The sequence below is a fragment of the Ursus maritimus genome, unplaced genomic scaffold, assembly GCF_017311325.1.
Source record: "Ursus maritimus isolate PB19 unplaced genomic scaffold, ASM1731132v1 scaffold_14, whole genome shotgun sequence".
Classification (NCBI taxonomy): Eukaryota; Metazoa; Chordata; class Mammalia; order Carnivora; family Ursidae; genus Ursus; species Ursus maritimus.
The window spans coordinates 53,835,862-53,861,028 of NW_024423786.1; the positions used below are offsets into that span (position 1 = coordinate 53,835,862).

General features: G+C 58.2%; 1 protein-coding gene across 1 annotated transcript in view; it reads left to right on the forward strand.

Annotated features, from left to right (window-relative positions):
- Nucleotides 1-25,167, forward strand: part of PTPRS (protein tyrosine phosphatase receptor type S) — a 66,416-nt gene that overhangs the window by 32,038 nt on the left and 9,211 nt on the right. Inside the window, exons 8-22 of the mRNA XM_040629520.1 lie at nucleotides 3,902-4,171; nucleotides 5,673-6,254; nucleotides 7,153-7,286; nucleotides 7,542-7,686; nucleotides 12,338-12,643; nucleotides 13,930-14,123; nucleotides 16,643-16,760; nucleotides 18,190-18,795; nucleotides 19,243-19,340; nucleotides 20,000-20,253; nucleotides 20,881-20,974; nucleotides 21,078-21,293; nucleotides 21,764-21,921; nucleotides 22,446-22,457; nucleotides 22,713-22,825. Of these exons, the coding sequence (XP_040485454.1) occupies nucleotides 3,902-4,171; nucleotides 5,673-6,254; nucleotides 7,153-7,286; nucleotides 7,542-7,686; nucleotides 12,338-12,643; nucleotides 13,930-14,123; nucleotides 16,643-16,760; nucleotides 18,190-18,795; nucleotides 19,243-19,340; nucleotides 20,000-20,253; nucleotides 20,881-20,974; nucleotides 21,078-21,293; nucleotides 21,764-21,921; nucleotides 22,446-22,457; nucleotides 22,713-22,825 (3,300 nt within the window). The remainder of the gene's footprint in view (nucleotides 1-3,901; nucleotides 4,172-5,672; nucleotides 6,255-7,152; nucleotides 7,287-7,541; nucleotides 7,687-12,337; nucleotides 12,644-13,929; nucleotides 14,124-16,642; nucleotides 16,761-18,189; nucleotides 18,796-19,242; nucleotides 19,341-19,999; nucleotides 20,254-20,880; nucleotides 20,975-21,077; nucleotides 21,294-21,763; nucleotides 21,922-22,445; nucleotides 22,458-22,712; nucleotides 22,826-25,167) is intronic.

Consider the following 25,167-nt stretch of genomic DNA (forward strand, 5'->3'; position numbering starts at 1 on the left):
TTACTTTCTAACCTGCACCTCAAGCTTGCAGCCAGGGGTGGAAAGATGTGGGTGGGTGTCAGCACCAAACTGGGCAGAACACAGCGTCAGCCACCCGCCCTTGCTAGCCGGGAGGTTGCCCGGAGGCCTAATGAGACCCCCAGGGGGGTCTGAACCACCTAGTGCCAATGGGTATGATCCCCCCCAAACTCGCGGCAAACCAGCCCTCTTTGCACAGCACACACTTAGAAGCAGATGAGGTGAATGAGAAAGCAGGTAGGCAAAGTTTCTCGGCTGTCAGCTTTTACAGTATGTTGGCAGATCCATTTAACTGATGGCTGCTGGCCATGGTCAGGATTGTGAGCACTAAAATTACAGTTGTTGATAAATGCCCTTCCACATTTAACTGACTTATAATTAACAATCCTATACCACAGATCTTTGACATATTCAAGATAGACGTTTGTCCCTGCTTCTGAAAAAAGTTGGAGGTATCTTCCAGATCTCCTCAAGTGGAGGTATTTTAAGATAAGTTCAGATGTGAACAGGGTCTCTGGGGCAAGATGTTGAACCCTATTACACAGGGATAAATTTGGCTAATAATTAAATAAATATTTAATATTTATTCCCTTTGATATTCCAATAATCCATTTCTGTATGGGTATCTTACTAATGGCTTCTGGACATTTGTTATAATGACCGCTGGATAGTATTCAACTGGTGGTCACTGGTTATTATTCAGTTGATAGGTAGATATAGGTGATGGGGTACTTTTGTCCTCTTTGCTGTCCCCAGAAGGTAAAGACACATGAGTTTGAAAGAGCCAGGTGCCAAGAAGAGACACTTGGCTATAATCCTTGCTACTTGCCATGGCGAGAGAAGACTCTCTCTACCTGAGAGGCAGGGACCAGGCAGTCCTGGCTTTGAGCTCTGGCCCCACCACTTCCTTGGTGTCTTCGGCTAGCCCTGTCACATCTCTGAGCTTCCACTGCCTCATGCACAAGATGGGCAGTACACCTATTTGCCACACCAAATTGGAAGTTACGGATAAAGGGATATGGGGTTCTACAGAAATCCTGTTTCCTTTTTAACTAAACTCCCATGGCCTTCTGAGCATGTCCCCAATTACCCCCATTTCACAGATGAAGAAATCGAGGCGCCTAAGGGATCCTCCCAAGGCCCATGGGGCTTATTCGACTACATCAGCTCTCCCGCCTCTGCCTGGAGAGGTTTTCTGTGAGACTCTGAGGTCGTGAGGAATGGCCTTGCTCTGTGCTCAGCGTGTCTGAGACGAGGGTTGTTCGTCCAGCCCTCAGCCAGGGGCAGGGTGTCCCCGAGAAGTGGGGCTGGGCTGGTTTGCCCCGAAGGTGCTTCTTCTGTGAGGATCTCACCCCCGTGGCCACCTCGAGCCCGCAGCCGGGGTTCTCGAGTGCTGGGTGGGGAGGCCAGACCCTGTGTTCTGCCGCGGGCGGGGGGCACCTCCCTGGGGAAGTCACAGCCCTCCTCCCTTTCAGACCCCGATTTTCAGCCCCACACATTCCATGTCTTTTTGATTTTTTTTTTGTTTTTGGTTTTGGGTTTTTTTGGTGTTTTTTTTTTTTTCTTTTTGCTTTTGGGTGTTTTGTTTCAGAGGGGATTTTTGTTTGGTTGGTTTTTTGGATTTTTCCTTTTTTTCCACTTTATGTTTTCATTTGTTCCTCCTGGTTTTGTTTTGGACGTCGATGCCGTTTTCTGTCCTTGATTAATTAGCTCCCCCACGCTCATCCCCCATCGTGTTCCGTTTCCATGACAACGCAGCGTCGGGCATCCCACTCGTGCCTCGCTGTGGATGCCGGCGGCTGGCCTGGACCGCGTCCGCTGGCTGGCCAGACCCCATTCTCCCCCAACTCCCCCCACCCTCCACCCAGCCCTGCCAGAAAGCCACCCCCCATCCCAGTGCCCTGCCCCGCCCCTCACCCCCAGTCTGTCTGCATGGCCCCTCTGTCTTCCCCCCTGCACCCCCACTCCTCCCCTCCAGCAATACCTTCCACTTCCTCCATCCCGTCTCCAACGTGACACTGGACTTTTCGTGGGGCTTCCTTTTCCGAAGGGCTGCTGCTTCTTTGCCCTGCCTTCCACCCCCATGGAGCCCCCCCCCCTTTGCCTCCAGCTATCCGGATTCAGGGAGCAAGGGTTGGGATTTCCAGCTTAGAAGCCAGGCTGGAAGAGCAGGGTTTCCAGGCGGCTTCCCTTTGTCCCCTGGAGCCCCCTCCTCTGTAAGGCAACCAGACCCCCCGACAGCCACCCCCCTACCAACAGCATGTGGAATCAGAGGCAGGTCGGGGTGCCAAAAGTCATCTTGCGGCCCTCTTGAGCCTTGTTGAGTCTCCAGTCTGTCATCTCTATAGTTCGCGGGACAAGACTCCTTGACCCGCCCAAGGCTGGGGACGCACCCATGCGGCTTCTCGAGGCCCCAGGGTTTTAGCCAGGGTCACCCTCTTTCTGGCTCGAAGGATCTCCTAGCTCATCCCAGGTCCCTCCCGCTGCAGTTTAACATCTCCCGTGGAGCAGCCTCGCCTTTTGGAAGTTCAGGTGCCATTAGGGTCCGCCCCTCCCCTCCCACCCCCGAAACCTGTCCAGCTTCCGAAAATGGAGCCCCCGAAATGCATCCTGCTGCCTTCACGGTCTGTGAGATTGGGACAGAAGGCTGCACCCGCTTCCCCGCTGAGAAACGCACAGAACATGTCCCTGTTTTTTCAACGTTCAAGCTCATTCCCTCGTTTTATTATTATTATTATTATTATTATTATTATTAATTAATATCCTATTTATGATTCTGCCAGGGCTGTGATGTGACAATGTGATGTGTCACATTGGGTCACATCCGCTAGAATTAATATGCAGCATTGAAGTGGGCCCCCTCCTCCCTCCTTCTCTGTCTCTGCCCCCCTCTCTCTGGGCCTGTCTTCCTGTTCTCTCTCTCCCATGGCTCCTCTCTCTCTCTTCTCCGGCACCCATGAGTGTGCACTGAAGGCCCCTGAAACTCAGGCCTCTTCCCTTGCATTACCTCTCTCTCTGTCTCTGTCCCTCCTTCTGCCTCTCTCTCTTTCTCTCTCTCTCTCTCTTTCTCTCAACCAACCTATCTTGCATGCTGTTTGTGATTCTGAGAGCTGCATCTATCAATGGAAACTTGTCAGATCCGACAGAAGCTTTTAGAAGGGTTTCTAAACCCAAAAACCACAAAAATTTCATTAGAGTTTCTCATCTTTTCCTCGAGGGCCCCCGGGAAGTGGGCAGGGCCCCTGAGTCACCAGAGGGGACGAGGGTCGGGGGCCGAGATCCCGGCCCCCTCTGCCTCCTGGCGCCATCAGATTCCGTGACCTCCCCGCTCCCCGTCCGACTTCCCTAGAGCCCCCCAGCCCCACTCCTGACACCTGCAGCCGCGATCTTCCGAAGCTCCCCACTTGGGAGAGTGGGTGGAGGGGCTGCTCCCCGAAGCCACATCTGTCAGCAAAGATGAGAAACAGCTGATAAATTTTTGTGTTCGTAACTGTGCTGTGACCAGCCACTCTGGTCTCTGAAACCCTGTTGCTATGAAATAATGCTTCATGTCTCTTTTTATTATATATCGATATATCTCTCTATATATTGTTTGTGAAGTACCTTCCTTTGAAGTTTTGGTTTCTTTGTGTTGGAATTTGATTTTTTAATTTGGTTTTTTTGTTTTCTTTTCATTTGGAAGGAAAAAAAATTTTCAGCTGGGGGGAAGGAAACAGCCCTGTTTATATTTAAATTGTTTTCCACTTTTTTTTTCCTTTTTTTCTTTCTTTCTTTCCTTCCTTCCTTTCTTTCTTTCTTCCTGCTTTTCTTTTTCCCCTCTCATCCCGTCTCCCCGCCCCCCAACCCTGCACCCCCTCCCCCCCCCGCCGCCGCCCACCCCCAGTCCGCCGCGTGGCTCCGCGATTCTCCATCTTGCCCATGAGCCACGAGATCATGCCAGGTGGCAACGTGAACATCACCTGTGTGGCCGTGGGCTCGCCCATGCCGTACGTCAAGTGGATGCAAGGGGCCGAAGACCTGACGCCCGAAGACGACATGCCCGTGGGTCGGAATGTGCTGGAGCTCACAGACGTCAAGGACTCCGCCAACTACACGTGCGTGGCCATGTCCAGCCTGGGTGTCATCGAGGCCGTGGCCCAGATCACAGTGAAATGTAAGCAGGGTCCATGGGGCCCGGGAAGACAGGTCACCTCTTGACTTCCCCTCCCGCCCCTGGCACAGGTTGGGGGGTACAGGTGGAAAAGCTCTGAGTTTCCATGCTGGCTGTGGTCACTTGTGGCTGCAAAGGGGACAGTTGTTTCATGAACAGATACTTATTGGTTACGCGTTATTCTGGGCCCGGCCCTTTGGAGCAAGCCATGGTCCCTTTCTGCCGCATGTAGAGTCCAGCGTGAGAGACACCCACGTAGCCAGGCAGCTGTGATACAGCCCGATGGGGATTGTGACGGGGATCACGCGGCACTGTTCAGACCCCCCCAGAGTAAAGGTCTTACCTCCCAGGAAAGTTAGGTCAGAGAAAGATTAAAAGTTGAAAAGGAATGAGCCAGAGACGATGGAGAACGCTTCTAAGGGAAGGAAACAGCTTGTGCAGGCTCAGAGAGATGGGGCCGGGACAGAGGACTATAGATTCTCCTGACGTCTCAAGTTTGTGGTGAGATTCAGAGGAAGGTGCCTCCAAATATTTTTTCTAGGTTTAGAACAGGGGCCAGCAAACTACGGCCTGCAGGCTGGATCTGGCCCTTCACTTGTTTTTGTAAATAAAGTTTTATTGGCACACAGCCACACCCATTCACCCGTGTCTTGTCTGAGGCAACTTTTGGGCAACAGGGGCAGAGCTGAGTACTCTCAACGAAGACTTCCTGGCCTACGAAGCTGAAAATATTTCCTGTAGAGCCCTTCGCAAGCAGAGTTTGCCAAGCCCTGTCCTCGGGCCATAGAAAGTGTCAGCGCCAGCTGGTTGTTTGGTCCTTTTCCTGAGGGATCGACTTTCTCTTGGGGCCTCTGTGGCGTAAGAACTTGGGACAAGTGGGAGAGAAAGTCGTGGTTATTCAGGTGCCAGGGACACAGCTGTGAACAAGACTCTGGTCCCTGCTAAGCGCTGGGCAAGGGCGCCGCTAGCCAGGGTGGTGTGGGCGGCTTTAAGGAATGCGAAGGAGCTGGCCATGTGGTCCTCTGGGGATGGAGCATTTCAGGTACAGGGAACAGCAGGTGTGACATGGGAACACACAGTATGGCTGAGCAGAGTGAACCACAGAGACAGGGACAGACTTCTTGGATTCTTAAAAATAAGTATTTTTCTTGAAGAGCAGATTGATTTTTTTTTTTTTTAAGTCACTATCTTCAGCTTTACGGGCCATCTAGTCTCTGCGACAGCCCCTGCAGCCCCGCAGCTCTGCCCTCGTAGCTCAGAAGCAGCCCTGCAAATCGTAGGCACGGCTGCGTCCCAATAAAACTTTATTTATAAAAACAGGTGCTGGTCCTCAGGCCACACTTTGCCGCACCCTGCTATAGATGAGGGGACGGGGGTCATTAGGCCTGTGGTCACTGCCGAGGAAATCAAGGCTCAGCGAGGGCAGTGGTGCGGCTGAAAGTCACACGGCCTCCGGGGTCTGCAGCCAGCGTGCCTGATGTGTGACCGTGCCTCCCCCCCACAGCTCTCCCCAAAGCCCCGGGGACTCCCGTGGTGACCGAGAACACAGCCACCAGCATCACCATCACGTGGGACTCAGGCAACCCAGACCCCGTGTCCTACTATGTCATCGAATATAAATCCAAGAGCCAGGACGGGCCGTACCAGATCAAGGAGGACATCACCACGACTCGTTACAGCATCGGGGGCCTGAGCCCCAACTCGGAGTATGAGATCTGGGTGTCTGCTGTCAACTCCATCGGCCAGGGGCCCCCCAGTGAGTCGGTGGTCACCCGCACAGGCGAGCAGGCCCCAGCGAGCGCACCCCGTAACGTGCAGGCCCGTATGCTGAGCGCCACGACCATGATCGTCCAGTGGGAGGAGCCCGTGGAGCCCAACGGCCTGATCCGCGGCTACCGGGTCTACTACACCATGGAGCCCGAGCACCCCGTGGGCAACTGGCAGAAACACAACGTGGATGACAGCCTGCTGACCACCGTGGGCAGCCTGCTGGAGGACGAGACGTACACCGTGCGCGTGCTGGCCTTCACGTCCGTGGGCGACGGGCCCCTCTCGGACCCCATCCAGGTCAAGACGCAGCAGGGAGGTGAGGTGCCCGTGGGAGGCGCGGCTTCTGTGGAGACAGCAGGATTCGGGGCCCTTGAGATGGGGAGGGGCGGGCTGGGGGCAGACGTGTATCCGGGAGCATGCAGCTGGCTGATCTTGCCTGGAAGCCACAAAGTGGTTTATTCATCCTGCGTGGTGCCATAAAATATTTTCGTGCTAGCGTTTCAAACGCAGGAAGTTGTCCCAGAAAACCCACATTTCTGTCTTCTCTTGGGAAATTCGATTTGGCAAGCCCACGGGGCTCTGATTGGACATCCAGACAGCTCCTGGTGGCTGTCTGCGTTTGAGAACCCCTGTTCTCCATGCTCGTCGGAGGGATTGATGCCACCTGCTTTGAAGTTATAAAGGGGAAGCGCGTCCGTCCAAAGGCAGCGGGGCTGGCCTCCTGCCAGCTCCGGTCGAGGGGCAGGGTGGGGGTGGGGGCATCTAGGTGTGCGGGGCCCCAGCTCTCTGTGGGTTTCCCATCCTTTGCGGTCGGGCTCAAGCTTCAGAACCTCAAAGCTGAGAAGACTCAGCAGCTGCCCAAACGAGAGGACGGAAGGGTCAGAACTGTGTCGCCACAGAGCACATAGAAGATGGGGAATCCACGTGTTGAAACATCACCCCCACAGTCTCTCTGTCGTTTAATTTGGAGGAAGCAGAGAGGGTAGGGGGACGACAACAAGGGTGGTAGGGGACCCCTGGGCAAAGAAGAGAAATAAGAACAGTGGAGAACATTCCAGGAGCATCTGGGAACGAGCAGCCTTTCCTCCAGGGCAGTGCTGAGCTTTATGGGGCTCTTTTTGAGAGAACGGGAACACCTGGAGGGTTGGGCACCCCACGTGGAGTGGACCCCTCCCCGGCCACCCCCATTTCTCCTCCTCTCCCCTCCCCCACAGTGCCCGGCCAGCCCATGAACTTCAGAGCCGAGGCCAAGTCGGAGACGAGCATCGGGCTCTCGTGGAGCCCCCCGCGGCAGGACAGCATCATCAAGTACGAGCTCCTGTTCCGGGAGGGCGACCACGGCAGAGAGGTACCTCGGGGCGCCGTATGGGGGGCGGGGCGCAGGGCCTGGGCGGGTGGCAGGGAGGTGGGGGGTGGGGCACGCCATCAGGGCTCACTGACTCGGTGCCCAGATGTTGCTCTTCGCTCTTGGCCGCGGGTGGATTTCGCATCTCTCCCGTCTCTCTTTACCTCATTGACGTCTCTGTCTCTGTGTCTCCATTTGTCTCTTCTGCTCTTTTTGTGTCTCTTTCACAACTCTGTGTCCCTGTCTCTGTTCCGCCAGGTGGGGAGGACCTTCGACCCGGCCACGGCGTTCGTGGTGGACGACCTCAAGCCCAACACGGAGTACGCCTTCCGCCTGGCGGCCCGCTCTCCGCAGGGCCTGGGCGCGTTCACCTCGGTGGTGCGGCAGCGCACGCTGCAGTCCAGTAGGTGTCTCGCGGACCCCGCCCTTCCCTGCGGGGGGCCCCAGCGCCCGCCGACCCTGGCCGCGCCGCCGCAGCGGGTGGGGGGCGCCTGGCCTCGGACGTGCCTGCCCGCGCTGCGCCGGTGGTGCCCGCAGGCCCCGCTCCCCCCAGCCCCCAGGACCTGGAGCCCTGGGGGGCCCAGGTTCGCCCCCTAGGTCGGGGACAGGTGTCGACCACACCTTCTCGCCTCCTCGCCCCCGTCCTGTATCTGGGGCTCATGGAACAGCCACGCTGTGCCCACTCCTAGGCGTGGGGAGGGCTGTGTGAGGCCGTCCCAGCTCACACCCCATCGAGCACAGTGCACGGAGACCGACCGCCCCCCCAGATGGCCCTGCCCCCCGAGGCAAGGTCCCCCATTGCCAGGGGCAGGAGTAGGAGGGGTGGGGGTACAGGTCCCAGGACAGGCTCTTGAATCCCTGGAGCTCTTTGCTGTGCCTGCCCTGCCTCCCTGTCACAGACAAGTCACCTTTTGGCCAGAACACTGCAGCCGGCAGCTGGCTCTGGGCCACGTTGTGGCCCCTACCGCCACCCTCCTTGCCTGGTCTGAGCTCAAGGCCTTGGCAGGCCCCTGATCCCGCTGTCTCCCTGCCTCCCCTCCTCCCTCTGCCCCTCTTCTGTGCTCAGCCTAGCCCGGTGTGGCCTCCACCGCTGTGGCCTCCACCCCCGTGGCCCTCTTCCCCTCTCCTCCCCCTTCTCAGTCAGTCACAGCGCACTGCCCCAGGCCTTGTTCCGGAAGCAGCCTCGGTGTTCAGACCTTCAAGTCCCCCCTGGGTGTGTGCACACAGGGGGTCACGGGTCAGTCGTGAGTGACAGCAGCTTGGGCCTGGGTATCTGAGCCGCTGGGATCAGGGGCCTCGGAGATGCAGCACCCCTGCCACCCCAGCTCCCTTCCCTCCTCCCTACTCCCCCGTGCTGAGCCGAGCGCTCTGCAGCTCCCAGCGTCTGGGTGTGTTTGTGCGTGAGGCGATCAGTGAGGGTGTCCTGTGGCTTGGGTGGCCACGTGAGAGAGACTGGCACAGGTGCCGCGAAGGTGAGTACGCGCTGGTCTCAAGCAGGTTCACAAAAACAGCCCACCCTGCGTGCCCCCCCCCCCAGCCTGTGCCCCAGCTGCTCTGGGCTACACAGAGTCCAGAGCCCAAATTGAGCCCCCTCAAACTTTCTGGCCCACGGCCAAGAGCCACGCCTGCCCCGAAATGGGGAATCTGGAACTACCTGCCCCCCATGCCTGTCCATGGGTCTGTCCCACCCTCCTCCCATCCCCTAAGATGTCACGCAGGTTGGGCTGGATTGTGAAGGAGGCGGCCTCCACGGTCGTCAAGAAAGAGTCTTTGGCCCAGCCATGCGAACCTCCGGGGCGGCCCAGGACAGGGAGTGGGGGAGAAGGGACTCCCCACTTCTCACCCCAAGACGGGTGGGGCCGGAGAGAACTGGCAGCAAGACTCAGGGCCAGGCATACCCCCTGGGGACTGCGGGCTTCTTAGGCTGAACTCAAGGGTAGGTGGAGGCCAGACCACTCAGCCGTGGGTCTCCCCACACCGTCTCACCTTCCCGCCTCGTCGGCGCCAGTCTGGAACTGCAGCGTGCCCACACTGGGGGCCAGAGCAGGGCTTGGGCCCGCTTGCGTCCGGAGACCCACCCAGAGCTCGGTCTGGCCTTGTAGCTCAGCACTCCGCCACTCCCTCTCTCGTAAGAAAGTCTTATAAGTTAGCAGTTGAAGAGTGGAAGGTAGGTAACCAGACTGGGCGTTTTCTGGAAGGCGTCTTTCTTTCTTTTATTATGGTTTTTTTTCATCATCATCACCATCACTGTTGTTTCTTATTTTATTATGGTTTTGATTTTATTCCCCCCCCCCCTTTCTCAGCGAATCCATTCCTTCCAGTACATTCTTTGGTTGGTTTTTCCACCACTGCCTGATTCCCCCAGGCACTTTTGGTTGGGGTGGCTGGTCAAGAAATGGGGGAGAGGGCCCTAAGTGTCTGGTATCAGAGGAGGGGATGCCGGCATTCACCTTAAGTGAGGCCAGAGGGTCATTCTAGTTGAAGTAAGCCATTGGAGAGGCTTCTGAGGTGTCTGGTAGTCTGATGTCTTCGAGGGCAGGGGCCTCTGATTCTTCCCTGGGTGGCCCTGGCATGGGGTCTGCACATAACAAGTACTCTCTAAACACGTGCTCAGGGAACAAATGGGCCTGCCATGATGGCAAGGGTTCTCTGTGCCTTGACAGGAAGCAAAGCCAGTGGCCTCTCTGGGCCTCCCTGCAGGCAAGGAAAATTCTGGAGCCATGGGCAATTGAAGTCCTGTGGTTCCAGCCATCCTCAGCTGGCCTGAGGCTGAGGTCTGAGTCCCCATTCTCACATCAAGACAGCCCCTGGACCACCGCTGAGCCGGGGTTCAAATCCTGGGTCTTGCCACATGCCCGTGGCAAGGCAGCTTTGCTGTTTCCGGCCTCAGTTTCTTCATCTGTAAAGTGGGAGGTGATACGCAGAAAGCACCCAGGGTAGGTGGGGTCTGGCACCCAGTAGGTACACAGCCAATGGCCATAGAAAACCAGGCAGCTGGGCTTTGAAATTGATCCCCCCACGTGTAATGTGGAATGAGGCTGGAGGGGTGATAGTTCTGGCCATTTGTGTGTCTTGAGAATTAAATGAGGTATCATCGGGGGACACATTTTGAGTGTAAAGGGCTTAGGGTACGGGGTGTGCAGAAGATGCGATGCATAGACTCTGAGGTTTGTTACCAGGAATGGCCTTAATACAGTCTCATAGTAGGTACTGAGCAGATGAGGACTTAATGTTATTCCCATAAAGCCCTTAACACACACAGTAGGTGGTTAATATGTGAGAACTATTGCTGTTATTTAACAAAGCCCTTTCTTAGCATGCTGCCTGGCACACCATGGGTGTTTCATAAATGCTCTTTTAAATCTAAGCACGGATTGTCATGGTGCTTGGCCCATAATTGGCACCCAACGAATGGAAGCTGTTAGTCATTTGTAACAAGCTTTTCCTGGTGCCCCGTGCATAGTAGGTACCGCAAACACGGGGGCTATGATTATTGTTGCGTGAAGCCCTTAACGTAATGGCTGGCATACAGTAAGTGCTCGATAAGTGGCACTTCATTGAAGAAGATTGGCCTGGCTCTAGGCACATAGTAGGTGCTCAGATAGGAGCCATTGTCCATCTGATGGGGCCTAGCATGGGTTTTGGGTACACAGGTTTTGCTCAAAACGTAACATTGTTGTCTGCAAAGCCTTTGGCACTGGGTGTGCAAACAGTAGGTGCTCAAGAAGTGAAAACTGGTACCATTCATATAGAAGGCCCTTAGCACAGCCCTCGGCACACAGTAGGTGCTTAAGAAGCGAGAACTACTAATGTTCTACAAGGCCCTTAGCACACTGCCTAACACATAGTAGGTGTTTAGTAGGTAGGGACTGTTGCTGTTTTTTCAGTAAGGCCCCTACCACAGGGCCTGGCGCATAGTAGGTCCTCATTATGTGGGGGCTAGTACTGTTGTCTGATAAAGTCCTTAGCACGGTACCTGGCATGGAGTAGGTTCCGTGTGAATGGCACCTGCTGTTTTTATCTTTGGAGGGCTCTGGATGCCCAGCCCACAGCAGGCGCTCAGTAAGACTTGGCCGTTGATTCTGACGGCGTTAGTGTAGTGTCCTAAGAACTATGATCGGCAAAGACCTTGGCACACGGTAATCGGGGCTGCCCTGTCTGTAAAATCCTGAGCCTGCTACCAGCCCAGGTGTCCCGTTCACAGGCACTTGTATTATGCCTTACAAAACCCTTGGCACGCTAACTGGCAAACAGTAGGTGCTCAAGACACGGACATTATTTTGTCTTCCAAGGAGGCTGAGAGGGTGGTCCTAGTTGAAATAAGCCATGGAGTGGCCTCCGGGGCCCCAGATAGAGCAGGTGTTCGGTACATAGATGCTTTTCCCGGTAACCTGTGAAGCTCTGACACTGTGTCCAGCATACAGTAGGTGCCCAGTAAATGGGACTTTCACTGCTTTTACACAGCAGTGCTACTCCCCTGGCACACAGTAGGTGTTTGGCAAATAAACGCATTTACTCTTATCCTATATAAAGCTCAGCACTATGCCTAGCACACAGTAGGTGCCTGATAAATGGGCTTTTATTGCAAGTATCTGGCATGGTGCCTGGCACACAGTAGGTGTTCCATAAACAAGTCCATTTACTGTTCTCCTGTGACGCCCTTGGCGCTGCCTGGCACATAGCAGGGGTTCAACAGACAGATGCTCTTCCTGTTCCTCTGCGATGCCCCTGGCGCCGTGCCCAGTGCACGGTAGGTGCCTCACGCACGCGGATGTTACCGCTACCCCCCCGGGACCTCCTGCGTGCCGGGCAGGTGCAGCCCTGGGCGCTGAGCGCAGTGTTCTTGGCCAGCCCTCCCGGCCCCCATCCCCACCCGTCCATCTCACCTTTGGTTGACACCCACTTCTTTTGGGTTCGACTTCTCTTTGGTTTGGTTCTGTTTTGTTTGTTATCATCTTCTGTTTTATTTTCTCTTTCCCATCTTTTGTTTCCCCGCCCCCTCCCCGCCCATCCCGCCTCCCCTCCCCGCCCCCACGTTCTCCCCCCTCCAATAGAACCGTCAGCCCCCCCTCAAGACGTTAAATGTGTCAGCACGCGCTCCACGGCCATTTTGGTAAGTTGGCGCCCACCGCCGCCGGAAACGCACAACGGGGCCCTGGTGAGCTATAGCGTCCGCTACCGACCGCTGGGCTCGGAGGATCCGCAACCCAAGGAGGTGAACGGCATCCCCCCGACCACCACTCAGATCCTGCTGGAGGCGCTGGACAAGTGGACCGAGTACCGCATCACGACTGTCGCTCACACAGAGGTGGGACCAGGGCCCGAGAGCTCGCCCGTGGTCATCCGCACCGACGAGGACGGTAAGCACTGGCCCCAGCCGGGGACCCCGCAGGCCCCAGCCCGCCCCGCACCTCGGCACCTTCTGGCTCTGCAAAACGGGGCTGGCTGGTGGTCAAAAGGTAGAAGGCACAGTCTTGAGGGCGAGACATGAAGCAAGCAGCCTCCCCACGGAATCCTGGGCTCCTTGATTCTGGAATTCTGCGTGCTAGACGTTCCGGGCAGTGTTTTCTTCCGGGCCCTTGTACCTGGAAAGTTAAGCTGGCAGCCCTGTATTTTTTGGTCCGATGGTGGAAAGTATGGAAACAGTGAGGGGAACAGCCAGCAGCACTTGCAACAAACTTAGGGTCCTTGACCCCAGAAACCTAGCTTGTAGACTCTTGGGATCAGCCGGGATAAGCCAGGATCTGCAGCTTCCTTGGTCTGGCCATCTTATCTGGCAAGTAGGTAGGCTGTGCGCGCTGGTGACGTTTAACAACCAGCTTCTGGGGCACGGAGCCCAATTTGTAGCAATGGCCAGTTTCTGTGGTGTAAGTATCCCCGCGGGGGCTGACTTTCCAGCTAGAAAACTTTGAGCTGCAAAGGGAGGTGAGGCTCTGGTCTGGAGTCAGTTGGTAGAAGCTGGGGCATGGGGAGAAATGAGAGCAGCCAGCTTCTGCAATAAAACGCAGTTCCTGGGCCTTGGGAAGCTGGCTTGCCTTCTGAGCCATGGCCTAAAAGGTTCTGTGAGCAGCCCCACATTAGGTCAGGAGAGTGGGGAAGAGACGAAGCGGTTGTTCATGCCAGACCTCAGGGTGTGGCTGGGTAGGAAGGGCTGGGATCCGCGGGGTGGCTGCATAGTGGGACGCATGGGAGCATGCAGCTGGACTGCCTGGGTTCAGATCTGGGCTTTGCTTCTTACTAACTCTGCGATCAGGGGCCCAGCTCTCGGGCCCCAGTTTCCCCATCTATAAAATGGTAGTAAGAGCCCCTGCCTGGAAGGGATGCTGTTAGGATGGAGGCAGGTGGGTAATGCCCATGGAGCGGGGCATGCAGGGCCCACCATGGCACGTGGCCCTGGGCAGGTGGCTTAGGCTCTGGGGGGCCTCAGTTGCCCATCTGTAAGTGGGGGACAGCATTGGGCCCCCTTCCTGCCCCCGGGCCGTGGGAGCCGTGAAGGAGGCCTGCCCTCCCAGCTGGTGGTGAGTGTGCAGACCGCCAAGTTAACCGGCAGCCACTTGGCACCCTGGCATCGGGCAGCGGTGCTGCCCGGGGGCAGCGCCAGGCGCCCCAGTAACGGCCCTGCCCGCCCCTCCCCTGCCCCCGCCAGTGCCCAGCGCGCCGCCGCGGAAGGTGGAGGCGGAGGCGCTCAACGCCACGGCCATCCGCGTGCTGTGGCGCTCGCCCGCGCCCGGCCGGCAGCACGGCCAGATCCGCGGCTACCAGGTCCACTACGTACGCATGGAGGGCGCCGAGGCCCGCGGGCCACCGCGCATCAAGGACATCATGTTGGCCGATGCCCAGGTGGGCAGGGCGCTGGGGCGGGGCCTGGGTGGGCGGGGCTCCAGGTGGGCGGGGCGGCACCCAGACCCTGCGCTCCTGCCTTCTCCCTGCTTCTCTCTCTCTGGCCACCTGCTCACCTACTCCTCTCTCCCCTGCCGCCTCCTCCCACGCTCAGTGGGAGATGGACGACACAGCCGAATATGTAAGTAGCACCCCTGCCCGGCCATTGCAGTGTTCTCCCGCGGGCTGTGCAGTGATGTGACACCCCTCCCACACTCGCCCTGCATGTCTCTTATAAGAGGATCTTCTCTCCTGGGTCCCAGATGCCTACTGGTTACTTGGAGCTTGCAGCCTCAGTTTTCAATCAGGCAAATGGCATGGGCGCCCTGCTGGGGTCCTGGACCCAGAGGGTACACGTTAGCCCTCTTACCTGGATGGCCCCTACACCCAGTGGGCTCACACGGTGTCCCTCCTGCCCAGCCCCCAGCCTTGTTTCTGCTGTGGCTTTCACCACCACACCTTCGCTCAAGCTTTTCCTGCAGCCCAGACCCAGCCCTACACTCCACAGTCTCCCCTATTGGACCCAGGCCTGGCAGATCCAAACTGAGCCACTTTCCAACGCAGCCAGACCCTTTTATCACCCAGCTCAGGCTTCTCTGACCTTGAAGTTTCTTTCTCTGGCCACAGCATCCACTTCATTGTAGCCCTTAAGTGGTGAGAGGGTCAGTGGGCCCCGGGGTGGGGAAGGCTGCCTGCAGGACTGTTTCTGTCACACACACCCCCCACCCCACCCCAGCTTTCTCCGGATGCCCTGAACCAGTCCACATGGCTGTGTGGCACTTTGGGCCAGTTGCTGCCTCTCCTTGGGCTGTCTTCCTGCCCTAACACAGAGGCACGGGCTCTTCTGAGAGCCCCAAGTCTGATGTTAAATTGACACCAGCCCCACCCACCCACTCACATAGGATTTGCCTCTTCCCTACCCCCAGGCTGGAGGGGTGAATTCCCACTGAGGGCTCAGGGGCAGGAGACCCTCTCTTCATGCATCCCTGGCCCCCTCGTCATGCTCCTGACCTGGGGCCACCCCCCAGCCCCCAGGCATGCCGGACTGTGTTTGTGGTTGTGCATGCGCGGGGACGTGGGCACGTGTGGGACCGTGAGGGCCGACGCCGATACGCGTGCAGGGTTGGGTGGCTCAGACATGTGTTGGACAAGCCGTAATTTCCTGAGCGGTGACCAGGACGGACCTGAGCCCGCCCTCCTGGGGGTCACAGTCCAGTGTGGGAGAGGACGGCTAATTGGAACAAGACACAGATACACTTGGCCCTTGGACAGCACGGGTTTGGACTGCAGGGGTCCGCTTATCTGCCCGTTTCTTTTTGGGAAACACAGTGTGGTGTTGTAAGTGGACTCTCTCTTCCTTGTGACCTCTTTTCTTCAGCTGCTTTAATGTAAGAATACGGTACCTAGTATGTGTAACATGCAAAAGATACGTTGGTCAGTTAGTTATCAGTAAGGCTTCTCGTCAACAGGAGGTTAATAGTAGAGTTTTGGCGGAGTCAGAAGTTCTGTGCAAATTTTCAACTGCATGGGGGTCAGCACCCCTAGCCCCCGCGTTGTCCAAGGTCAACTGTACGTGTCTAGTGACAGCTCTGGCTTGGGGCGAGGTCTAGACAGTGGGGTAAAGGTTTACTGATGAGCTCTCTGAGTTGGGGGGTGGGCAGTCCTGATCTGTAGCTTTCCCCCCCTTTCTGGGATGTAAAGACTCCCACCGTGTCCAGTTCGAGCGCCCTGTGGGGGGTGTGGTAGTCACGCTGTAGCTTTCTGCTGCAGACACGAGACAGAATCACCTGGGGAGCATCGATAGTAGTAAGATGTGAAACAATTAGGGGAGGGTGGGTTTCGAGTATGTATTACCATTGTTCTTAGTACTTATCAGTACATTTATATAATTGACTTCCCGATAACAGCTGTGTTTAATACCGGCTTGCGAAATTCCTGAGAATTTAACTATTGGCTCTCGTGGCCTGGTAGAGGGAATCTCCCTCACACCAGTGGGCGTAGTGGAGGCAGAGGGCACAGCCTGTGCAAAGCCCCTAGGGTGTGAGCGTGCCTGGCATATTGGAGCAGTGAGGAGGCCCGGGTGGCTGGGTCAGAGGGGGAAAGCGGGAGGAGGTGGGGGCAGGTAGTGAAGGCTTTGGGCTTGTACCCCAGGGAGGTGGGAGCCCTGGAGGGCTGTGGGCAGAGGAGGGCAGGACCTGACTGGGCTGGGGGCCCGGGCGCCCTCTGGTGGTCACTGCGGGGAGGATGGACTGGGGGCAAGGGCGGGAGCCAGGGGACAGGGCTGGTCCAGGTGGAAGATGATGGGGGAGCAGGCCGCATGTGCCCATCTTCGCATGGACATGCTATGTGTCGGGGTCTGTGCATGAGCTCGGATGCACGCCTCTGCCCGCAGACCTTGCTTGACCCCAGCCCGGGGAATGGGGGTGGGCAGGGCCGGTCTCAGTCCCGCTCGCATCGCTGACCGCCACCCTGGCCTGCAGGAGATGGTCATCGCAAACCTGCAGCCCGAGACCGCCTACTCCATCACGGTAGCCGCCTACACCATGAAAGGCGACGGTGCTCGCAGCAAACCCAAGGTGGTCGTGACCAAGGGAGCAGGTAGGAGACTCCCCCACCACAGCCTCATTGCCCCTAGAGCATCCCACGGAGTTCTTGAGCTGACGCAGGGAGAGAGCACTGGGCAGCCGGGCCAGTGAGAACAGAAGTGAGGGGCCGACCCCCAGCATCTCCTCCTCCCTGGCTCCCCTGACCGCTTAGCTCCAGCCCGGTGAATACCATAACCAGGCCTCTGTCCCATCCCGGCTTCACCTGGACTGTTCCTTCTGTCTGGAAACCCTTCCCCACCCCGCCCACACCCCGCAGTCTCAGTCCAGTGCTCCCTCCGGGCAGCCCCGGCGCCCCCCTTCCCTCGTCACAGCTCTCTGATCACCCTGGGTGGGTTGTCATTTGGAGGTGGTGTGCCCATCGCCCCCACTGCACCGTGAAGCCTCTTCTCCTAGTGTCCCTGCCTTAGTTTCCCTTTCTGGCCCCGCCAGGGCCCTATCCTCAGTCCCAAGGGACTGTTTTTACCCCAGCCAACATGGAGGAGGGAGAGGCAGCCGTGAAAATACAAGGGGAGGGTGTTGTGGGCAGATGGCACAGCCCGGGCAAAGGGGAACACGTTTGTTGTGTTTTGGGGATGATAGGCCCTGAGCCCTCCACCCCACGGCCCACACCTACCCCTTCCCCACGGACTCTCCCTCAGCCCACAGAGCCCAACATTCCGGGCCAGCTGGACACAGCCCCTCCCCACGCTGCCGCTGGTCCATGTCCATGCTGTTCCCTCTATCTGCCTAGTTTCTGAATCCTGCAGTGTCCAGCACCCTTGTTACCTCCTCCAAGAAGCCTCCCCTGGTCTTTTCCTCTTCTCTCAGCCACATTGCACTACAGCCATGCTTGTCAAGCAGACCTGCTGCATATGCTGTGACTGCTCAAAGCACAGTTCATAAAAGGTCCTGATAAGTCCTGCGGGAGGAGAAGACTGGTTTTATTTGTGGTGCTTCTCTCCTGCAGGACTTACCAGGACTTTGGCACACTGATTACTACGGAGACCGTGAGAACCGTGGGGCAAGGGCAGGGTTTTGGACATTCCTGTGTCCCATGGGTATTAATCATATGCCAGCAGGAGGCAAGGGGGCAAATCAGTGAGGCAAGGGATGAGTGACTTATGAACTAAAAGAAGAGGTAAACATACGAAGGCCTGCTCTGGCATCTGCAGATGTTTTCCTTTATCGGGTTCTCTAAGTCCCTGGCCTCCTCGCTCTTCCTTCTACTCACCCAGCACAGTGACACCTCAGGGCCTTTGCACAGGCTGTTTCTTTGCCCGGAATACCATTTCCCCCAGGTCTCCCTGCCTCCCTCGCTCCCTTTAAGTCTTTGCTTCGGAGTACAGCCTTCCTGAGGCCTGCTTTTAAAAATTGCAGCCCTACCCCTTGCTTCCCGACTTGGATGGCCATGTGGCCCTGACACTCCTGCTGTCTCCCCGCAGTGCTGGGCCGCCCCACCCTGTCGGTGCAGCAGACCCCCGAGGGCAGCCTGCTGGCACACTGGGAGCCCCCAGCCGGCACCGCCGAGGACCAGGTGCTGGGCTACCGCCTGCAGTTTGGCCGCGAGGACTCGCCCCTGGCCACGCTGGAGTTCCCCCCGACCGAGGACCACTATACGGCTTTGGGTGTGCATAAGGGGGCCACGTACGTGTTTCGGCTGGCGGCCCGGAGCCGAGGAGGCCTGGGCGAGGAGGCGGCCGAGGTCCTGAGCATCCCTGAGGACACTCCCCGTGGCCACCCGCAGATCCTCGAGGCAGCCGGCAACGCCTCAGCTGGTACCGTCCTGCTACGCTGGCTGCCACCCGTGCCCGCCGAGCGCAACGGGGCCATTGTCAAGTACACGGTGGCTGTGCGGGAGGCCGGAGCCTTGGGCCCCGCCCGAGAGACCGAGCTGCCGGCGGCGGCCGAGCCGGGCGCCGAGAATGTGCTCACGCTACAGGGCCTCAAGCCCGACACGGCGTATGACCTCCAAGTGCGGGCCCACACGCGCCAGGGCCCCGGCCCCTACAGCCCCCCCGTCCGCTACCGGACATTCCTGCGGGACCAAGGTAGGCGCGCGGCGATCCCCGCACCAGAGCCGGACCGGGCCTCGTGCCCACCCCCACCCCAGCCCCCTCCCTCTCCCCCGCCCAGGTAAGTGGTCACTTTTCTGCTTCCTTGTGGACACTCGAGGCGAGTCCGGACCCCGAGGCTCCGGCGTTGGCAAAGGTGGGACGTGCCTAGGTGGCACCGCCGCCCCCACCAACCTCCACCCCCCCTCCCCCTCCCCCCTCCTGCTCCGCCTTCTCTCTGCAGCAGCGCCGTCTCCCCCTACCCCGGCAGGGACTTGGGACAGGGCCAGGCAGGGCCAGGCAGTAAGGCCATGGGCACAGGCACAGCGGATGACAGGGAGCGCCTGGGCCGCCCCACCCCACCCCACCGGCCCTCCTCGCCTCACCCCCAGCACTCACAGGCCTGTCTTCTGCTCTCTCCCACTCGCCTGCTGCCCGGCACAGTCTCACCCAAGAACTTCAAGGTGAAAATGATCATGAAGACGTCAGTCCTGCTGAGCTGGGAGTTTCCTGACAACTACAACTCACCCACACCCTATAAGGTGCGGCCCCTCCCCCCGGCCCGGGAGCAGGCGGGCCAGGTTAGGGGTTGGGGCTTGGCCGGGGTTGGGAATCAGCTGGACTCCGGGCTGAGTGGGATCAGGGCTCAGCTGGGATTGAGACTCAGTCTGTGGTCGAGACTTAAGCTGGGATTGGGGCTCAGTCTGAGATTAGGGGTTCATGAGGATTGGGGCTCATTCAAGGTTGGTTCTCAGTCGGGTCAGGGCTCAGCTGGGTTGAGGATCTGCCTAGCAGGGAGATTTAGCCTCGGATCCAGGTTCAGTCTGAGGTCAGAGCTCAGTCTGGACTGGGACACGGTCTGTGATTAGGGCTTGGTCAGAGTTGGGACTCAGCTGGGATTGAGCCTCCGTCTAGGATTGGGGCTCATTCTGGGATTAGGGGTCAGTCAGGATTGGGACCTGGTCAGAGCCGGGCCTCAGCTGGGATTGACGATCTGTGTAGGGTCAGCAGTTAGCCTAGGATTGAGGCGTCTTCTGGGAGTAGGGCTCAGTCAACACTGGGCTTAGAGTCGAGGCTCAGCGGGGCTTGCGGCTCCGACTGGGATCACGGTTCAGCAGGGTTGAGGCTGGGTCTGGGATCAAGGTTCAGCCAGGGTCGGGGCCCGGCATGGACCACCCGCTGAGCCAGCCCTGGCCCGCAGATCCAGTACAACGGGCTCACGTTGGACGTGGACGGCCGCACCACCAAAAAGCTCATCACGCACCTGAAACCCAACACTTTCTACAACTTCGTGTTGACCAACCGAGGCAGCAGCCTGGGGGGCCTTCAGCAGACGGTCACTGCCTGGACCGCCTTCAACCTGCTCAGTGCCAAGCCCAGCGTGGCCCCCAAGCCCGACTCCGACGGCTTCATCATGGTGTATCTGCCCGACGGCCAGAGCCCCGTGCCTGTCCAGTACGACCAAAACCACCCACCGCCCCGAGGGGTCCTCGGCCCCCCCCCCCTTAGCCAGCTCTGTGACTGGGGCTAGCCACGTGACCTGTCTGTGCTTTAGTGCCCTCGCCTGTGTCTAAAACGTGGGTCGTGTCAGCCCCAGCCTGTGTGGTTACCCTGATGCCTCTCGTGGGCATCGTCACTAAACGTGGCCTGTGTCTTCTCCTCCAACATGCCTGCTGTGTGCCTGACCTTCTTTGGGTTCTGGTTTCCCAGGCTAGTGGGGAGACAGATCTGGAAACAGACACTTTAAAGACCCATGGTGTGATAGTGAGAGTCCCCAGCGGGGAGAGGGGGACTCTGCCTGGGAAGCAGAGAAGAATTAAGGACTACAAGGATGTGTGGGTGTGGAAGCTGGGGCTTTGAGGGATGTGTAGGAGTTCAAGAAATATAATTGGGGCAGCCTCTGTAGGCGGAAGGAACCACATACTAAGAAGCCTGGAGGCTTGAATCAGGAGCTATAGTCCTATATGGCTGGGGTTCGAGGGGCGTAGAAGCAGAAGGGAAGGTTCGGAGCGCAGGGACTCCCCCACCCACCTCCAGCAGGCATTGCTCGCACGTGGCCCCTGATCCTTCATCTCCCTACAGGAGCTACTTCATTGTGATGGTGCCGCTGCGCAAGTCTCGTGGTGGCCAGTTCCTGACCCCTCTGGGCAGCCCGGAAGACATGGATCTGGAGGAGGTGAGGTGGGGCCCAGACCTGCCAGGCCCAAACCTGTCCTGACTTTTGGAAACCCTGTTGCTGCCAGCCGGCCTCTGAGCACCCTGCACCTCTGTTCCCGCAGCTCATCCAGGACATCTCGCGGCTACAGAGGCGCAGCCTGAGGCACTCACGCCAGCTGGAGGCGCCCCGTCCCTACATCGCGGCTCGCTTCTCCATGTTGCCGTCCACCTTCCACCCCGGCGACCAGAAGCAGTACGGGGGCTTCGACAACAGGGGCTTGGAGCCCGGCCACCGATATGTCCTCTTTGTGCTTGCGGTGCTGCAGAAGAGCGAGCCTGTGAGTCCCAAACGGTGTCTGCCCCCGTCCAGCCACACCCTCTGAGTGGGCAGGCCCTGGTGTGGCCTCAGCCCCCAGGGCCCCGACCTCAGAACCAGACACAGACCCTCCCAGCTTCCCGTGATCGGGGCTGGGCAGAGGGAAGGACTTGAGGTTGGGGGTCTTTTCCCAAGGGGGAAAGCTTTTTAGAGGAAGGGACTTGGGACCTAGGGCTTTGGTGGCCGTGTAGGAGTTCAACCAAGACAAGCCGTCTCCAGGATTTGCACGCGCAGAGGCCTGGAAGTGCGGCGCGAGAGGAGCAGAAGGACTTCAGAGTGGCTGAAGCCAGGGGAAGGATGGGGAGAGCAGAGATTCGGGCACCACAGGAGGGTTTCGGTAGGGGAGGGACACAGGTGTGTGCTGGAAGACCCCTCTGGCCGCCGTAACCCGCAGGGCCACTGACGGAGGCCCCTCCCGCCCTGTTCCTGCAGACGTTTGCGGCCAGCCCTTTCTCAGATCCCTTCCAGCTGGACAACCCAGACCCGCAGCCCATCGTGGACGGGGAGGAGGGGCTCATCTGGGTGATCGGGCCCGTGCTGGCCGTCGTCTTCATCATCTGCATCGTTATCGCCATCTTGCTCTACAAGAAGTGAGCCCTGTGCACGCCCCACTGGACAGGAGGGAGGGCTTCCTGGAGAAGGAGGGAGGGTCTGGAAGGTCCAGGGAAGGCTGGTTGCACAGGATGACCGCAGAGGTTCTCTACAATACAGATAGAAAAACGCGGCTCAGAGAGGTTAAGCCACTAGATCAAAGTCACACAGCCTGGGGAGTGGCAGGGCCGGGGTTCAGAGCAGGCGAGGGCCCCGATGTCTCTCGAGCTCCGCACGCCACTCAGCAGGATGATTTGGGGTGGCGGCTGCCTCTGTCCAGCTTAGCGAGGGGAGTAACTGTAGTGGCCACGTGGGACACGTCGCGCCTTAGCAGGGGGAGGCCGCGACATTCCTCCTTGTGGTGGGGACCCAGGCAGGCAGGATTAGCCCCCTCGTCCAGGGGAGCCCCAGGCTCTGGTGGGTAAGAAAGCCGCTGGCCGTCACAAACAAGTGCTTTGTAGCTGGCACTCCCTCACCTGTGTTCTTTTCCCTCCTTCTAACCTGCGTCTGCCATCGGGAGCAGCAAACCTGACAGGTGAGAACCGGCCCGTCCCTGGGGGGCTTCAGGCAAGCGGCCAAGGGGAGGGATCGGGGTGGCCCTGCGCCCGCGGAGGTGAGGGGACACTCGGCTGGGCCGGCAGGCTGCACGCGCGTCCGTGCCTGGTCTCGGGAACGCCTTCCCACCGGCCGGGTCACACGCTCCTGGTACCTGAGCGGCGTTCACGCACGTACACGTGTGTCTTTGGACACGCGCCGGTACTCACGGAATCTTCCGCTTGCTCCCCCAAAGTAAACGCAAGGACTCAGAGCCCCGCACCAAATGCCTCCTGAACAACGCTGACCTCGCCCCCCACCACCCCAAGGACCCCGTGGAAATGAGACGCATTAACTTCCAGACGCCAGGTACGTGCGTCTCCCAGGTGCCAGGATCAACACCGCCGGGGGCGGGGGCTGTAGCATGAGGGACGAGGAAGCGGCCCCTGCGGTGGACCCTCATACGCTCCTGCTGAGCGGTCTCGTGCAGCAAAATGCCCGATTCCCAAATCCCTCTGTGGATCTGGGCTTGGGAATTCCACGGGTCGGTTCTGGTTACAACCAAGGGAGGCTTTCGCAAAGCTGCGTTTCACTGGCGTTTGGGGTCATCTCTGGGAGCAGAAGGGACCCCTCAACAACCAAACAAGCCAGAGATCCCTCCTTTCTTCCTGTGGAAAGAGCTTGCTTCTGGTCCCCACTTCTGGTCTTGGGGACACTCGGGTGGGCATTCAGGTTTTTCCTCGGCCTTTTCCCACGCTCCCGTGGGATGTCCCCCTGGCGAGGTACAGAGATTGTGCCTCCCACGGGCCCTGCATGCCTCTTGTCCACGGCCACAGATGCTCATGCCCCCCTGCCTCTTCCCAGTTCCCTGTAGAGTCACACGAGTCCACTGAGGACCCCTGCCATGCCTGGAGGGGGAACTCAGTGACCCAGGGTCTTGTTCATGTACGGTGATCCACGCACTCCCTCGTCTTTTCCCTCTTAGCGGGCTCATGCCAACTGCTTCTAACCAAATAAGGAGGTTTTCATTTAACTAATGGTTGCTGTTCTCCTTATGAGATCACAGCATGGTTACATCTGTCCCTCTCCCTGCACCCACTCTCTGTTTCCTGTCTCTGAACTTCCTGCCTACTTCCTGTTTCCATAATAACTGTTTCCAGAGATTTTAAACGTTTATATGTTACTGATGGCTGCAGTCCTCCTTAAGGGCTCACGCATGGCCTCACATGCGGTTCTTAATATACTCCTTTCTCTTTTCTGCTGCTGGACTGTTTCACATCAGTTCTGTTTTTATCCAAATGAGGATTTTGAGCACTTATATTTAACTGATGGCTACAGTTGCTTCTCAGCCTTCTGGCTAAGATCAAGTGTAACTGATGGCTGCAGTCTACCATAAGGGATCATGCAAGGTCCCATGTGGCACCCCTAATGTACTCCTTTATCTGTCTCTGGACTAGATCATGTCAGTTCTATTTTCATCCAAATGAGGATTTTTTTTTTTAAGATTTTATTTATTTATTCGACAGAGATAGAGACAGCCAGCAAGAGAGGGAACACAAGCAGGGGGAGTGGGAGAGGAAGAAGCAGGCTCATAGCGGAGGAGCCTGATGTGGGGCTCGATCCCACAATGCCGGGATCACGCCCTGAGCTGAAGGCAGACACTTAACCGCTGTGCCACCCAGGCACCCCCCAAATGAGGATTTTTAACACACATATTTAACGGATAGTTGCTGTCCTTCTTAAAGCTCATGGCATGGGCCCACAGGTCCTTCCCCTGCCCCCAAGTTTCGCCCTCACCATCCTGCACCTCGTCTGAATCTCCTCTGCTGACCCCAACAGGGGACCCAAGGCCAGGTTGGTCTGGGGGGACTCGTTGACAAAAGGCTGAGAGCTTTGGGGTTTTCCCAAAGTCACGGCTGAGAACCGGGACTGGCTTCAGTCCAGTCGGAGGGATGAACGGCAGCTCCTGTAGGTCCTCGGGGCGGGGCCGGGGCAGCGTGCATCCCCTGTTGAAGTCGCTCTGCCCTCTGCGTCTGTCGGCCGGCCATTGTGCGTGCATCCAGCGAGGGGTGGGGGAGGCGGGGGCCCCCCTGTGTTTTCATTTTTTTATTGTTTGCTGTTTCTGCAGATTCGGGCCTCAGCAGCCCCCTCAGGGAGCCGGGGTTTCACTTTGAAAGTTAGTTCCTGTGTCTCTCTGTTCTCGGCTTCCTTTCGCGCCCCCACCCCCGCACCCCCTGTTTGTTTTCATCCTTGGTTCTCCATCCCGCCTCCGATTTCTGTCCACCTGTCCTGCGCTGGCTTCTCAAGGGAGTCTGTTGGGCCCTTAGGTCGCTGGTTGTGACTGCGTGTGGGGGGTGTGGGGGGTGTCCTGTGTGACAGGCAGGGGGACCCCCTGGACAGATGGACCCAGCTTCACTCCTTAGCTCTCAGGGAGCAGCCGGGGCGTGGGGGACGGCTGGTGTTTACCAGCCAGCCTGGCCACGTTTTACTTCTGGGCTGTCACGTAGCTCCGCCGTCGGGCCCCAGGAGAGGAGACGGGTCTTGCAGACCCAGACACTGGGGAGAAAGAGCCAGGCCCACCCCACACCACTCCATGCACCAGACGGGGAAATGAGCTCTCAGAGGTCAGGGGCTCCGTGCCCCTGCCCCATGCAGGCACATAGAGAGATGGGGACCCCCCCTCCAGCCAGCACACACACACACACACACAC